Genomic DNA, 15,125 nt, shown 5'->3' with positions numbered 1-15,125 from the left:
AGTATGGCAGCATGCAATGTCTCCACTAACCTTGCCCCCCTGCCACAACTCCAACCCCATCGATCGATGGCCGATCGATTTATCACTCTCTCAGAAACCACTCCTGCTACTCCACGACAGACTTGATGCATGGGTCCTATCAATTCTGTTGAATAGTAAAAGAAGGGGATCACACTGTATAATATTAAACATCTCTGTACCAATTTTGTTATATATTTGTCGACAAATGTTCTCCTAAATATTTGATAGATGTAATTACAGTACAATCGTAGTGTAATTACACTGTAAATTGTATGTAAACTTTCATATGATTTTAAACTGTTAGATTTGTTTCAAGATTTATGCAAGTGAACAAGAAAAAAGTCACTGTGCGTATATATGTGAGAGAATTCATTTCCACAACCTCCGCTTCACCGAAATAGCATGTTACGGAGAGATTTTTGAAAGTTATTTGTAAGTTACATGTAATTAGCAGTGTAATTACATCACGATTGTACTATAATTATATCTGTTAAATTTTTAGGAGAAAATTTATCGATAAATGTATAGGTGATCTATTAGAGTTTCATTCATATATACTTTAACATCTTCGGCAATTTAAATGTGAGCTTGACGTTTGAAAAGGTATCAATCACACACATTCCTCCCCTAACGTTCATTGAAGAAATCGATCGAGCACGAAACAAATAATGACCATAAAACGTGAGGCCGATCGATACCCAGAATGAGGCTAGCTAGAAGCAGCTATGACTATGATACGATCGAGAGACGCTTCAAGACTGACGTGAAGCGACCGGTCGAAAGCGAAGAGAAGAAAGAATCCCCTTCAATTCGTTCGCGGTGGCACGCGCGCCGGCCACACGTTCGCCGAGCCGCACAAACGAGAGATCGAGCATCCTGCGTGCGGTCATGTGGCGCGCCTTCTCTGCGCCCTGCAAAAGATCTCGCGCGCGCGCGGAGAGAATGATCCAGGTAATAACACGACGCCGACGTGCGGCGGCGGCGCGGTCTGGAGGCGGTGTCAGCGCGCGTCACGTCGCGCCGCCGTGCGCGCGCGGGCAGCCGTGGTGAAATCGCTGGCTACCCCAAGACCTGTTCACTTGGATGATAAAAAAAAAACTTACCAAATTTTAGCAATGTTACCAAAATTTTAACATGATTTCTTATATAGTTACCAAAATTTGACAGCAAACTAAATGTAGCTACTTTTTTGATAATTTTACCAAAACTTGGTAAGGTTAAAAATGACATAAAAATAAACAAGCCCTTATTTGAACGACGAATTTGTCTGGGCACCATGCGCAGATTGTATTACGTAGTAAACCTCTGTTTCATATCACGGGTTGTTTGACTCTTTTTACAGTTAAACTTGTTTAAGTTCAACCAAATTTATAGAAAAATACAATAATATTTTCATCACAAAACAAATATATTATCAAAATATATTCAATGTTAGATTTAATAAAACTAATTTTCTATTTTATATGTTGCTAAATTTTTCTACAAATATAGTTAAACTTAACCAAATTCAACTAGGAAAAATAAATAAAATGGCTTATAATATGAAATAGATAGAGTATTTACGTGCGACTTTGTCACTTTGGGTAGATAAAGATATAAAAACTTAATGAAATATGGCTCTCTGGTGAGAAAGCGCAGTACTTAATACACGCAGAGACCAAATCGAATTATGCATCCACTATAAATATAGGAGTTTATCCATGTTTGAATTTGGGGCAATGTCATCCACGATCAGGATAATTAAGAAGACACGGAGGAGAAAATTTCCGGTCAACCAGCGAGGCCTATAGCACGCTTACGTTTAAGCCCATCATAGTTCACCTCATATGTGACCACCACAAGAATATCCTTCATTTCCGTAATCCACCCAAACCGCCTCGAAACAGAACGCAAAAACAAACCCGACCTTGAACTCGAAACAGGCGCACATCCCACACCTACCCATTTGACCGTACCCCAAAACAACCGAGAAATTAGCGGGAGAGATCGACAAGCAAGAAACACACCCGAAACTAACCCAAACACGAACAAAACCCCCAAAGCTAATAAAAAAAGCCATCCTAATCTGAATCACACCGCCCCTAGCCGCAACCCCAACAAAAAAAAAAAATCCCCTTATCCCCAAACGCGACTCGCGCGCGCGCGGTCGCGGCTTGGCTAACGACGCGCGACGCGACGCGGCCACGACGTGGTTTGGTTTGGTGGTTACGGCGCAACGGCCGGTTCAGACCGCGAGATCGGCTATAAAATCCAGCGCGCCCGCGTCGCAACGAGGAGACCCCTCCTCCCCTCGGCAACGTAACACAAGAGAAGAAGAGATCGCCATGTCCAACGTGCCCACCTCCCTCCGCGACTCCTCCCTCACCGTCTTCCGCCTCGCCATCTCCAGCTCCGACCCCTGGCCCTTCTCCCTTTAACCCCATCAAACGCTTCTTCCTCTTCCAAGAAGATCACAAGCTTCTTCGTGTTCTTGTTCTTCTTCGGATCACTCGGTTGGTTTCTTGGTTTCTTGGTTTCTTGGATTGTTGCGAGATGCACGGGAAGCATCAGCATCAGCAGCAGCAGCAGCAGCAGGGGGGGATGGTGGTGGTGGCGCCGAAGGGGTGCGTGACGGTGAGGGTGGGGGCGGAGGGGGAGGAGCAGCGGCGGTTCGCCGTGCCGCTCGCCCACCTCAAGCACCCGCTCTTCGGGGCGCTGCTCGAGGAGGCCGAGCGCGAGTACGGCTTCGCGCAGCGGGGCGCCATCGCCATCCCCTGCCGCGTCGACCGCTTCGTCCACGTCGAGCACCTCATCGTCCAGGACCTCCACGGCGCCGCCGCCTCCCACCTCCTCGACCTCGACTCCTCCTCCCACCACCACACCCAGATCCACCTCCACCTCCCCCGCTTCGCCGGTTGCTTCCGCGCCTGATCCTTCCATCATCTCCATGGATGCATCGCCATGGCGGTGGAGCGGAGCTCCCAGATTGCTCTTCTTCTTCTTCTTCAGGGTTGGTTGGTCGATTAATTACTTAGTTTAGCTAGTTTTTTGGTTTCCTTTTGCTTCGTCCTCCGATCTCTCGGTTTGTTGGGGATGGATTTCGATTGGGTTTGTGGACGGGAGAATCGGAGGACGGATTCGATGCTGATGACGACGAAAAATTGAGATCGATCTCAAAAGTGTAAAGACAGAGTAATTCTTCTTAGTAGCTTTATTCTAGTTTTATTTTTTTTATCTTTTTTCTTTGCTTGTACATCCACTTCTTGAAACACATCAATAATACAGTATACTTTGATCGATATCCTTGTTAATTTAATTTGTACTTTGTTTTTTTTTGCTAATTGTTTAGCCTTTGACAACGCAATTGCCACATCACAAACGCGTGGATTCAACGTTATTTATAATGATAAAATACGTCTTTTTTCGGCAAGCATGTTGCTTTCGCTTGAAGCCTTCGACGGACGGAATTAATTTCGAAGGAAAACTTCACACGAAATGAGTTATAATTAGTAGTATTATTAATCTTTGCGTGCGTTTGGTAAGAAATAATCTTTGTGTGCGTTTGGGAAAGAAATAGTCGCTGTACTGGTTTAAAGACAGAATTAGAAACGTAAGTACTTTCGTTAAAGTTGTACTACAATTACAAACTCAAATTGGCGCTTCATATATTCCGTTCCCCACCTTTCTCATTACTCATTAGCTTATTCCTAAGTAATATTCTATATTCCGTGTAATATTCTTTTTGAAGGAAGGCAAAAGCTTACTTTTATAGTGATATTGATAGAGAAGTAAAAACCTCTCTCTGATAATCTCTCTTGAGTTTTACGGTCCCCGCCTTGATTTAAGTTTGCAAATATTCGGGGGCTAGGAGTATTTACATGGTCTGCATTAAAACAACACTGACCAAAAAAAAAGTTGTGGGAACTACTCTCCGAAGGGGATAATCTGTGAAATTTGAGGGAACTACTCTCCAAAGGGGATAATCTGTGAGTTTTACGGCCACTGCCTTTGTGGTTGTTTTAATGTGTTATTTATGACAATCTAAAAACTTTTTTTTTTTAGAAAGAGAGCAAGAACTCTCCCATTTCATTACTGAAATGAGGTGACAAAAGTCTTGAAAATCTGAAAACTTCTACTATTAAGTTGCAAAAATGAGCTCAATAAATATTTTTCCTTGCTACTCCCTCTGTTCTAAATTATAAGTATTTTTTTTATCCTAACACGGTCTCCAAGATGTTATTTTGACCAACAATATCTATAAAAGTAAGATGATTTAAATAAAAAGAGTTGCATATTACAATAGTTTATTTAATGATAAATCTAGAAACATTAATTTTTACATGATTGATTTTTAATTTTTTATTATTAATAATCAAAGTTAAAAATGTTTGACTTGTTATTATGCTAAAAATACTTATATTTTGGTACAGAGGGAGTAAACACTATACCATGACATCGAATTCAAAGTTAAGAAACCACGGTAAACTACATACTGGTAAAATAGTTTCAACATGCTATATGCCGATAGTACTAAAGCGTAATTACATTCTTACCTTTATTTTTAACTCAACATTGTAATTTTGCGCTCTTTTTTTTTTCGAACAGAAGCTTTTGCACCCATTCAAGTCGTATTGATGGTGTTGAAGACATGTATGACATTTGCAGAGTTGGCCCCTAATTTTGGAGGACTTTCTGATTTTGTCCCTGTTTTGACATTAATGTTACCCCTGTTTTGACAAGGCTTTTCACATAATTCAGTTTCAAAATTTAAGATCAAGGATAAGCTTGGCATAAATTTTGGACCATGTTTTGACATGAATTTTTAACACAGTTAAGAGGACTTTAATGGAATTGAGGAGAACACTAGATTCATTTTTCTTCTTTAAAAAGACAAGGTCAAAATCATAATTAGAGTTGAAAGGGGAAGTAAGAACACAATTGCCAAAAAGAAAATCTTTGATGCAATAGAAGGAAAAAAATGTGATTATTTAACTTTGGATTAGTACATATTAAATCAGTACATCTCATATGGGTTAGCAAATGACGAATCCACTCCACATATGCTCCTCTTCTTCCAAACATGCTACTAATAGACAATTAAAGCACGCACTAAACATGCTACTAATCAGCAACTAATCACGCACTATTTATTCACAAAAGGAAGCCGCCTTGAACCCGTCCAAAATTTCACTGTCAAAACCTGCCATTTTGATTTTGAATGGCTTTCTCACGTTGAGATTAGCGTAAATATGGTGGTGATGAGAGAAGTAGCAGTGGTTGAAGGTTGACGCGCCAATGAAAGCTTGGAGGCGACCAAATTATGGCGGTTAATTAAATCTTCGCAAACACGCCTAGCTACCAAACTCTTCGAGTTGAATCAATTTGCATGGTCAAAATTCCAGCCGGAGCCCCAGTTGTTTGCAGAAAATTCCGGAATTTGGCTGCAATTTGGGTATACTATTCGGTGACAGCACCAACAAGGCAACAAGCAAAACCTTTTCCTGTTCCCACTTGCCTGGTGCCATACGAGACGCTCGTGTTCCTTAGCCAAAGAATACCCAACGTTGCTCTGGATATTTTGGGGATTTTTATGGCGTTCCTTTTAGTGTATTTGTGGATTTCTCTGGTATTTTTTCTATATATTTTTGCGTAAGGTTTTTTGGAACTCAGGAATTTATATGATTTTTAAGGTGTTCAAATCTTGCAAAAAAAAAAAACTATGATCGATGTTGTTTTATTTTTGGAAAACTATGATATTCGCTTGTTCCAAAGGAGGTTATAATATTATGTTTTTTCCCAAAGAAAAAGCAAATATTAGGAAACGACCTAATATCAAATAAATAGAATGGACGAGGCTTCAAACCCAGAACGGCTAACGTACCATCTCGTAAAGCTAGCCGGAAGACCCTTGGAAAAAAAAAACATCTACGAAACAACATGTCACAAATCAACACTTAAAATTAAAAGATTGAAAAATAGTATCAACTAAGAATTCCCGAAAAAAAATCAACTAATAAAGGACCGTATTGAACACATTTAACATGGTTATGTTTTTCTTTCATAGAAATCGGCTTAATACCCACAAAAACCGTGGCACGATAATCTATTTGAGACACCACATTGAATGGTTTCTGCGCATATGCCCAATATATTCGGGGAGTTAGGACAGCTACCATTCAAGCCGTGACTCACGGCGCAAAATTGATTAGCAAACTCGGCTTTGTTTGGTTAGACGTATCCATCAGGGAATAATCAAAAGTCCGGGTCTTCGCATAATGACAACCATTAGCTTTTTTACTTTGCCACCGTAATAAAAACCCTCAATTAGGAAGCCGAGGCTTTGCGTTGAAGTGGAAATGAAGATGAAAGATGCAACTATTCCACTCAGAAATATTCCCTCGTTTTTTAATAGATAATGTTGTTGATTTTTAAACACATGCTCGGCTATTTATTTTATTAAAAAAATATGCAAATGTATAAGATATAAGTCATGTTTAAAACATTTTAAATAATAAAATAACTCGCAACAAAATAAATTATAATTATGTAATGTTTTTAATAAAATAAATTATCAGACATGTGATAAAAAAAGTTAACGGGCTCATCAATTAGAAACGGAGGTACTAGTATTTAAAAAAGAAAAGACGAACTGACATTAGGGCATTAGGCTTAATCAAGTGGAGTACATGCATCTATATGCGCCGAAAGCCTGGGAGCAGAACAAAGCTGCTTTCCAACGACGTTTCCTCTGTTGCTGTCACACTGGAATATCATTCTACTTATCAACTGTGCTCTGCTAAAATTGCTTCTAGAAGAGTAGGAAAAGTTGCTTAACTGTACTTTAGTTGCCATGCTTTGCATAAAGTTTATAGTATGGGTTATCTATTTTGATAATTAAAATTAGCAAAATGAGTACTATCTGGTCTAAGAAATACGATATTTTTAAAAAAGGAAAAATATTTTTAGAGACATGATCAAATAATCCGTGGCAATAATACAATGAGCTATTCCCCTTATTTTAAATTTAGCTGTCTAAGTCAATCATGTCTATATTAATTTGACCATCATTTTTTAAAAATACATATAGTTTTAAAAAATATAAATTATATAATTTCTTAGGTGATTAAAACATAAATCTTACTATCACCTTCCCCAAATGTTTGGCGTTGGTTAGTTAAGTTTTGAACAAACCAATGTCAAATAAAAAAAAAGAAAGAGTATGATGCTAAACTATATAAGTTTTTACAAATCGATGATCAAATATTAAAATATTTGACTTAGAGAAAAACTGAAAACACAAGTAATTTAAAAAGAGTAGCTAAGGACATCCACAATGTAGTAAAAAACTACAGCAAGCATTAAATATTCTCTTGTTACCTAGCAACAAGTATTGTGAGAGTGATGAATAACTACTACTTGGTTATATGGCTACTACCGACAACAAGTAATAAAATGTTATTTGTACAGTGTTGATGAGTATTAATGAATTCTTTTCTTGGAAGAGTCACGACAGCTGAGGATTGGTGAGTTTTTATGGTGGGCTCATGTTATACCCTACCATCAAACAAAAACAATGTGGAGTTCATCTCCTACTACTAGGGTTTAATATTTCGGACCGAAATTTCGGTCATATCGGACCCCCCCCTTACGATATCATTTTGACAGAAATTTTAAATATTTAATTTTTTATGAATGTTAGCAATATTTGTTCAAATTTAACTAAATTTTGTTTAAAATTTTAGAAATCTCGCCATATCGGCATCCTCTTATACAAATACCGAAACCGAAAGATTGAGCTCTGCATGCTACTACTGCCTGTTGTCCGGCCTACATTACTACCGAGCTCGGTAGGAAATGGCCTACATTATAGCCCTAAAACAAATGGGCGTAAACTTTTTATGGGCTTTATTGGGCTGAATGGGTTGAAGAGACCGAGGTCAAAGCGCCACGGTGGACAAAACCAGCGCCACGTAGGACAAAATCGTGTGAAATACTGCCCTAGGACCACTTGTGACCGGTTTTAGTAAAATACTGCCCTAGGACCACTTGTGACCGGTTTTAGTAAGTTAAGGGACCCCCGATATCTGGTTTTACGGTTTGAGGATGTTTTTTTTTATAGTGACAAGTTGAGGGACCTTCGGTGTACTTTTTCCGAAGAGAAATCATAGAGGACTTAATTGAACAGTTGTTCATGGGCTAAGTTAGGGCAAAGACTTGTTCATGGACCAAGTCAGCGCAAACACTTGTTCTGAGGTGCTCGAACTGCATTTGCCAGTAAAAGTGACAGATATGAATGGCCTCACCAATTGCTTTGGACCAATGTATGGGCAAGTCCGATTCAAAACAAGAAGGTACTGTACTGAAGTCTGTAACTGTGCCTCTCATCGTTTTAAGGAGCATCAAGAACTTAATTAACTAATAAACTGATAATTCCAAGAGCTAACACAGATAAACTAGATAAATACCTATCTTAGTTAACCTCAATATAGATTAACAGTGTCTGTTGGATACTTGGACGCCATCATATTACAAGCTAAAAAACCTATCCTCTGCTGTCTGCTCCATGCGTGAAACTGGGGCAGGAACCTATGCAAGATTTGCATTTCTTCCCCTTGCTAACAAACTCATGTATCATCCAACCATGCCCAATCTCACCCCAAAAACCATCCATAACTTTTCCTTTGATATAGAAAGAATTAGCGAAAGGAGGAAGAAAACAAGTGACCAGATGATATCTTCTGTTATGTTACACCGAAATGGCAAAACTCCGATGCCATCATCACAGCTCTGAAAACAATCGGGGGTTCAGACTTCTTCAGTCTTCAGAGAGGTAGCCGAGCCTGTGTTCTGTGCTGTGTGCAGTGTGCTAGTGCTGCTCTGATTCATCAGCAGTCCAGTATGTCTTGACCGCCACAAGGACCTTCTCCGGGTTGAAGGGCCCGTCCTCATGGTCCAAGATGCGGCTCTCCCACCGCATCCGCTTCGCTATCGCCTGGACCTTGGTGAGGACGTCGACCGTGTCGCGGATGATCGCCGTGCCCTCGGGCCTCAGGATCCTGTCCATCTCCAAGAGGATGTTGGTTATGTCACACCTGCAATGTTGAAGAAATGTGCATCAGTAAGCAGGCTATAAACCAATAATGTGATTTGCAGTTTTGCACATTCAGATTGCCCCACTAATTCAGACATTATTGCTGGCATGGGATCATGTGTCAGCGAAAGCATGAGCACCGGTAGAAATATCAGAGATGCGTTTTCAAAATTGTATAAAGGCTAGCGGTTTCACAGGCATAATGAACAGTGCTGTACAGGCCATACAAGTCATGGCAATGATCTAACCAGTACCAAAGGACTATGATGCCAGTAGTCTTCATTTACTACTTGCTCATTTTCTCCATCTTTTGGTGTATAATTGAAATTCAGCTAATATGGAGTACTCAGTACTCACAGCTGTGTAGCTTAAGCTATACTCGTTCTATCTGGATTCACCTAGAAAATGATGCAGAATGAACACTTGAAATATCTTCTGAGGGTAAAACTAGACCAGTAGATTCTTTAATGGCTAAGCTAAAATCAACATACTTGGGAGGGTGTCCAGTGTAATGCACAACCAAATGGTGGCAGCTTGAACATGGTTAAGCAGAACTAAGAGCTAGCAGAAATGATATGTAGTATAAAAGTTTCTCACCTGTCCTGATAGATGCTAAACAAATTGTCAGCATGCAACAGGTCGTAGGTTCTGGGATACGTCGAGAAAGCTTCACACCAGTCCTGGTACGTGCCAATGAATCCTCGCTCATAAATTGCTCCAAGCGTGTCCCGGTCTGAATTTACGGGAACGACGTTCATCACCCACACAGGGTACTTCACTAAAGAAGCAGCAAATCCGCCCAAGTTTGCGTTCATGTCCATGACATTTCTGTATCTCCCATCGGCTATGGGTAGGGTGCGCTTGTAGTACGCCACCCTCTTTTCCCACAACTTCTTGTCCTCCTCAAATTTACTCGCATCTATCCCTGGAATCATACCCCTCTTCACCCTTGGAGGGACCGCGAATGCCCTCTGTGGCCATCTCTCCAAAGCTCCACCTGCGATCTCACCCTGGTTGCTTACTTCAGGCAATGGAGTAACACATGCTTCCATCTGCTTGTACCTGTTCACATGAAGGGGTAAAAGAAACTAATTCAGTGGCAGACATCTAAATGAATTATCAGATAGTCTTGTTGGTGCAGCGATTCCATACCAGGCAGCATCAGGATTGTCACTCTTGCATATATGGGGTGTCTTATACTTCTTCTTGATGTTGGCACATTCAAGGTGGTTCTTAGGCTTTTGCCAGATGGAGAGATCCCCCTTCTCAACCACCTTGTTCCAGCAAAGGCTCCTCGCGACATCCTCAATATTGTCTTGCTCTTCCTTGAGGTCTTCCTTAGTCCTCTCCCACCCCTTGTAGTGTGTCTTCCAATTGATCGGAGGACCCGAGAGAATCCAGTATCCCCCGGGCCTTAGAATTCTGTCGACTTCAGCTAGGTATATTCCATCTAACAAAAAATTCAGAACATCCAACTCAATTAGTGAACAATATTTGGACCTAAGGATAGCTTGAAAACTTGGGGCAAGATACATTGAAACCAATTCAAATGTATTGAAGTGCTCACCAAACTCATGCCAAGGAATCAAGCAGCGTGAACAATGTGCCATATCAAATGACCTAGATGGGTAAGGCAGCCGTTGCTTTCCCATCACGCCGATGATGGCCGGCACACCCCGCTCCAGCGCGAATTGCACCTGAGCTTCATGGGTGTCCCTCGGTGCAAACGACATTGCAAGGATGTTCCTCTTCAGCAAGTAAGCACCCCAGCTAGCAACCTGCAAAGAAGATGCAAAAGCATGAGCACATTGCCACGACATCAAGAAACCTGAAGCTAGATGTTTCTTCTGATCTTCTCCCCTTACCCCGCAACCTGTGTCGATCGCCGTCCTGATCTTCCCGTCCGTCAACGAGATGAGCTTGCCAATGTCGTCAATGTAGGCGTCGGCGCCTCGCGGGAACATGGTGCCGCCACCGGGGAACCGGAACCTCTGGCCGTCCACCTGGATCCAGTTCTGCACGGCCTTCTCGATGCTGAGCTCCTTGTGGGGGATGTTGTTGAACCAGGCGAAGTCCCTGCTCTGCGGCCACTTGAACGGCGTCCTGTACTTGGGCGGTGCCGGGATGAGGCACCGGATCTCCTCGTCCTTGCCGGGGCAATGCCGCTCCCGGTACACCAGCATCGCGCGCTCGAACCGCCGGCCGCGCTTCCTGTCTTCGCACGGCGTGTACTCGCTGAAGTTGAGCGGGCACGCCGGGAACGGCTGCACCGCCGCCTCGGCGCCCGTGTCGTCGAGGCTGAGCTGGTGGTGCGCCTCGAAGTCGAGTGACTCCTGCGAGGCCGACCCGAACGACGGCACGGCGGAGGACTGCCCCGCCGCCGCCGGGTCGCAGCCAACCTTGGTGATCGCCGAGCTCGCCGCCGGCTTGGGCACTGTGGTGTTCTGCCACGCACCGAGGACGTAGAAGGCGACGCAGAGCGCGCTCACCACGAGGATGTAGGTGAGCCGCTGCTTCTTGGATTCTTGCAGCTGCTGAGCTTTGGGGGAGGCAGGATACTCTTTAGCCATGGCTGCTGCAAGTTTCAAGAACTCGTCAGCTAGGAGCTTAATTTAGCTGAAATCTAAGCTTTGTTGGATGCAGAAAAAGGCATGAAATTGAAGAACTTGAGCTACAATTGCCTGATCTGAGCTGAAAACGAAAAGCTGAATTGATATGCAAGGCTCTAAAGTTGCCTAATGGATGAATTGGAGTTGTATTACTGGAGTATGGTACAAATTTAACACTATCTTAAAAATTCCCCATGGCATGTACTGCAGCACACTAATTGTGGCACCAACCTTAGTACTACTAGTGAAGATCACATGGCAATAAATTTCGGATTACAAATTTGAATATGGAGTCAAATACAACAGATCATTGTAAAACTCTGGGATCTACCGAGCAAAATTGTTTAATCTGACTACTGACAACACCAGGAAACATACACCTGACTGTTTGTCTTAAATTTATTAAGCTGCAGCAGTTGAAACAATTCAAGACTATGAAAACAGACGAACAGATAGCATTCAAGAAAGCAGGAGGGGACGCAAAATACCACTAATAACTGTAGATCATGAAATGATTCTTAGGAAGAAAAAAAAAACACTATGCTTCACTCAAGAGGAGGAAACTACACAGAAGCATAGGCTCATGCTTCTTGCTGAAGGCTTATGCTTCACCAAAATCAGTACAAGCAAGATTTATGCTTCCAGCTGAAGGCAAAGAAAGTTGCTACTAGGATAAAGGGCAAAGAGGCTAAAGAAGATAAATATTCTAGGCAAAAGGCAAAGCGGAAGCAGCAAGATGGTGGCAGCTAAGCACCACAGGCCACAGAGATCCAGAAAATCTCACAGAAATGGCAGGGGCAACCCACATGAATGCCACACCACCCAGCGGTAGCTAGCACCTCCATTCCCCAATGGATCCACACACACCGACACCACTCCAATCCAAGAAACAATACGAGCAAGAAACCAAGCTGAAAAAACTACGGACCTGTAGTAAAGAAGCCAGCTCAGGAAGAAAGATGAAGCAGAGACCCCTCCTCTTCTCTTCCTCCTCCAGAGGCTGAGAGGGAGAGGAGAGGAGCAGCAGCTCTGCCTATTTATGCGAGCTCTTGCACTAGCAATGGTGAATTGGTGAGTGAGTGAGGCAGCCACTGAGCCAGTGGAGTGAAGTGGTGTGATGCCAAACACGGTGTCACATGTCAGCAGCGGCTTCCTTCCTCTTCCCAGCTAACCCAACCCCCCTTTCATAAATAAAGGAGAGGAGGATGTGCGTGTGAAAGGGGGCCATATGCCGCCATGGTGGCCATACTACACCCGCAGGGGCAGAAAGATCACGCCGACACGGGGATTAAAATAGGGTGGAATTGGGCAGGAAAAGAGGGGGGTGCCCCACTACCAACACCAAAGCTAGGGTTCTTGGAGACCTCTGTTTCTTGGCTCACGTGGTAATGGCACATTGGTACAGTGGCAGTGGACCAAAATGTCCAGATGACCAATGGAAAACTAAATTCAGAATATCTCCTTATTTCTGCATGTCACTTAAAAAGTTATAAAAAAATTGAAAAAAATTAGTAGGATAGATCAATATGTTATATGTCACTTCACAAACATGCAAATTCAAATTCAACTTATACAAGTAGAAACAAAAATAACAAATTTGACTATAAATAGAACGTGTAATTCATGGTCAAATTTGTTATTTTTGTTTCGAATTATATAAGTCGAATTTTAACTCGCATGTTTGTGAAAAGATATATCATATATTGATCTATCTTAACAATTTTTTTAAAAAAAATTAATATTTTTTTAAACGACATGTACAAAACGAGGGAATGTCCTCTGGAGGACCAATATCCACTTCCGATGGTGACCCAGTAGTGGATTTCTTGGTTTCCTGCGAGGAAGAAGAGCCCCGGTCTCCGGTCCTTGCAATTAGGCCTCTTGCACTGAGTGTGGCTGTGGCTACTGGCTGGTATTTTGCTGACGGGTTATCTATGTTCTTTAATAAGCTAAAATGATTTATTAGAAAATAAAAACTAATTTATAGGTAAACTATTGTATGTGTGTCATTAGTGACTTAAAAACCAATATGAAAAAACTAATCTTGAAAATATCTTAAAATTAACTTCTAAATTAAGTTTGAAAATTTAAATTATAGCTTTGACTTTAGTTTAGGCCAACCGATGGAGCCTGAATGTTCTAGCGCTATTGTTTTCCGAACCGTCTTGGACATCTGAGAAACTCACCTTCAGTGGTTGGATTATTTTTAGCTCTTGGGGAGGGAAACATGGACCAATCATCTTCCATTTCTGTGCTAAGCTTCGGTTTCAAGGTGTAACAGTTGGGACTTGGGAGTTTGTGACGCTAAAAGGAAAATCACTTCCACTATGCAGAAAGATCAAAATTCAAAAGTGCTTTGCTTTGGTTCTTGTACTTTATTTTTTTTGCTTTTTCTTCGACAATTCACTTCTCAAAGCATTGCACCAACAGTAAAAATTCTTTTAGGTATTAAAAAAAACTGTCTAGGTCATACAAAACTATAGCATGACTATTCTAACAAAGAGAAGGGGGAATTCTAGCAATCGATTTTACGATAAAAAATGAGCAATTGCAACCATATATTAATCATTTCTACCAGAATAGGGATAGTTCGTCTACTTTAGAAGCACAATTTAAAAATATGAAGAAACGACCACAAGATACATAAACCATACATCTCCAGGATACAGAACAACAATGCCACAGGAATCATCAACAAAAGGAATGCAAGAACTAGAGAATTGGAATTTACCTTCAGAATGCAGAGATCCTAGATCCTCCCTGTGACCTCAGCAATTGCGCTCTGCCGACCTCACAGCCAAATTGTGAATTTCTATCATTAATCTGGGCAGCTTTGCCCGGCCATGATGGTGGTTGTTTGCAGTAGAAGCAGGGGGGTAAAAAACCCAAAAAAGCGCAACTTTTTAGCTATTCCCTTTTTTTATCTCCTCACACCAACTTCCTGACGCTTTTACCCTTTGGCTGCCTTGCAAAATCTGCATGCTTGGAGTGGACAGGATTTGGTCAATGGCGAAACGACAACGCACACAGTGGTTTTTTTTGGAGAGAGATTGTCGGCCCTCCATTTGCTTCCCTGCATTTTCATCGTTTTTCAGCTTTTTCTTTTGAACTTAAAAATGAATCTTGACAGTGGATGGAAAAAAGGATGCTTGTTTCATGATGCAGTATGATGCAGGAGGTGATGGAGTAGTGTCGGTGCAATGAAATGCATGGACCACAAGCAACATAATACGGAATCTCTATGCCTTTGTCACACTTGTTCTGCATGATGATATTTTGCATTTGATTTTTTTTTAGGATAAAGAGATATTTCTGCAAGTGATTTTACTACCAAATACTAACAGTTTCTAGTTCATGTCTCCGCTATACCAACAGTTTCATTACAGAAGATTAAATTAAAGTTAAAAACTAAAAAAGACGTGAAC

The 15,125-nt window shown here is 41.6% G+C and overlaps 2 protein-coding genes across 6 annotated transcripts; one reads left to right on the top strand and one right to left on the bottom strand.

Moving 5' to 3' along the window:
• The first annotated feature begins 2,294 nt into the window (after positions 1-2,294).
• LOC4349090 (auxin-responsive protein SAUR32) lies at positions 2,295-3,299 on the top strand. The gene has a single exon (XM_015757422.3). The coding sequence runs from the start codon at positions 2,554-2,556 to the stop codon at positions 2,929-2,931; it is 378 nt and encodes a 125-aa protein (XP_015612908.1). The 5' UTR covers positions 2,295-2,553; the 3' UTR covers positions 2,932-3,299.
• Positions 3,300-8,454: 5,155 nt separating this feature from the next.
• Positions 8,455-14,675, bottom strand: LOC4349089 (probable methyltransferase PMT18). 5 transcript variants are annotated; one of them, XM_015758883.2, is made up of 6 exons: positions 14,432-14,675; positions 10,957-11,666; positions 10,659-10,869; positions 10,244-10,541; positions 9,689-10,153; positions 8,455-9,092 (listed from the first exon to the last, which is right to left on the bottom strand). In XM_015758883.2, the coding sequence occupies exons 2-6, from the start codon at positions 11,659-11,661 to the stop codon at positions 8,867-8,869; spliced, it is 1,905 nt and encodes a 634-aa protein (XP_015614369.1). In that variant the 5' UTR covers positions 11,662-11,666; positions 14,432-14,675; the 3' UTR covers positions 8,455-8,866. The 5 variants fall into 5 exon arrangements, with proteins under 5 accessions (XP_015614369.1, XP_066160870.1, XP_015614367.1 ...); XM_066304773.1 differs by having other exon boundaries at positions 10,957-11,663; positions 14,432-14,609; XM_015758881.2 differs by lacking the exon at positions 14,432-14,675 and adding an exon at positions 12,629-12,702.
• Between the last annotated feature and the right edge of the window lie 450 nt (positions 14,676-15,125).

Source organism: Oryza sativa, chromosome 10 (assembly GCF_034140825.1).
Source record: "Oryza sativa Japonica Group chromosome 10, ASM3414082v1".
In the NCBI taxonomy this organism is placed as follows: Eukaryota; Viridiplantae; Streptophyta; class Magnoliopsida; order Poales; family Poaceae; genus Oryza; species Oryza sativa.
Note: the sequence above shows the minus strand (reverse complement) of the source record. Positions and strands in the feature narration are given on the sequence as shown.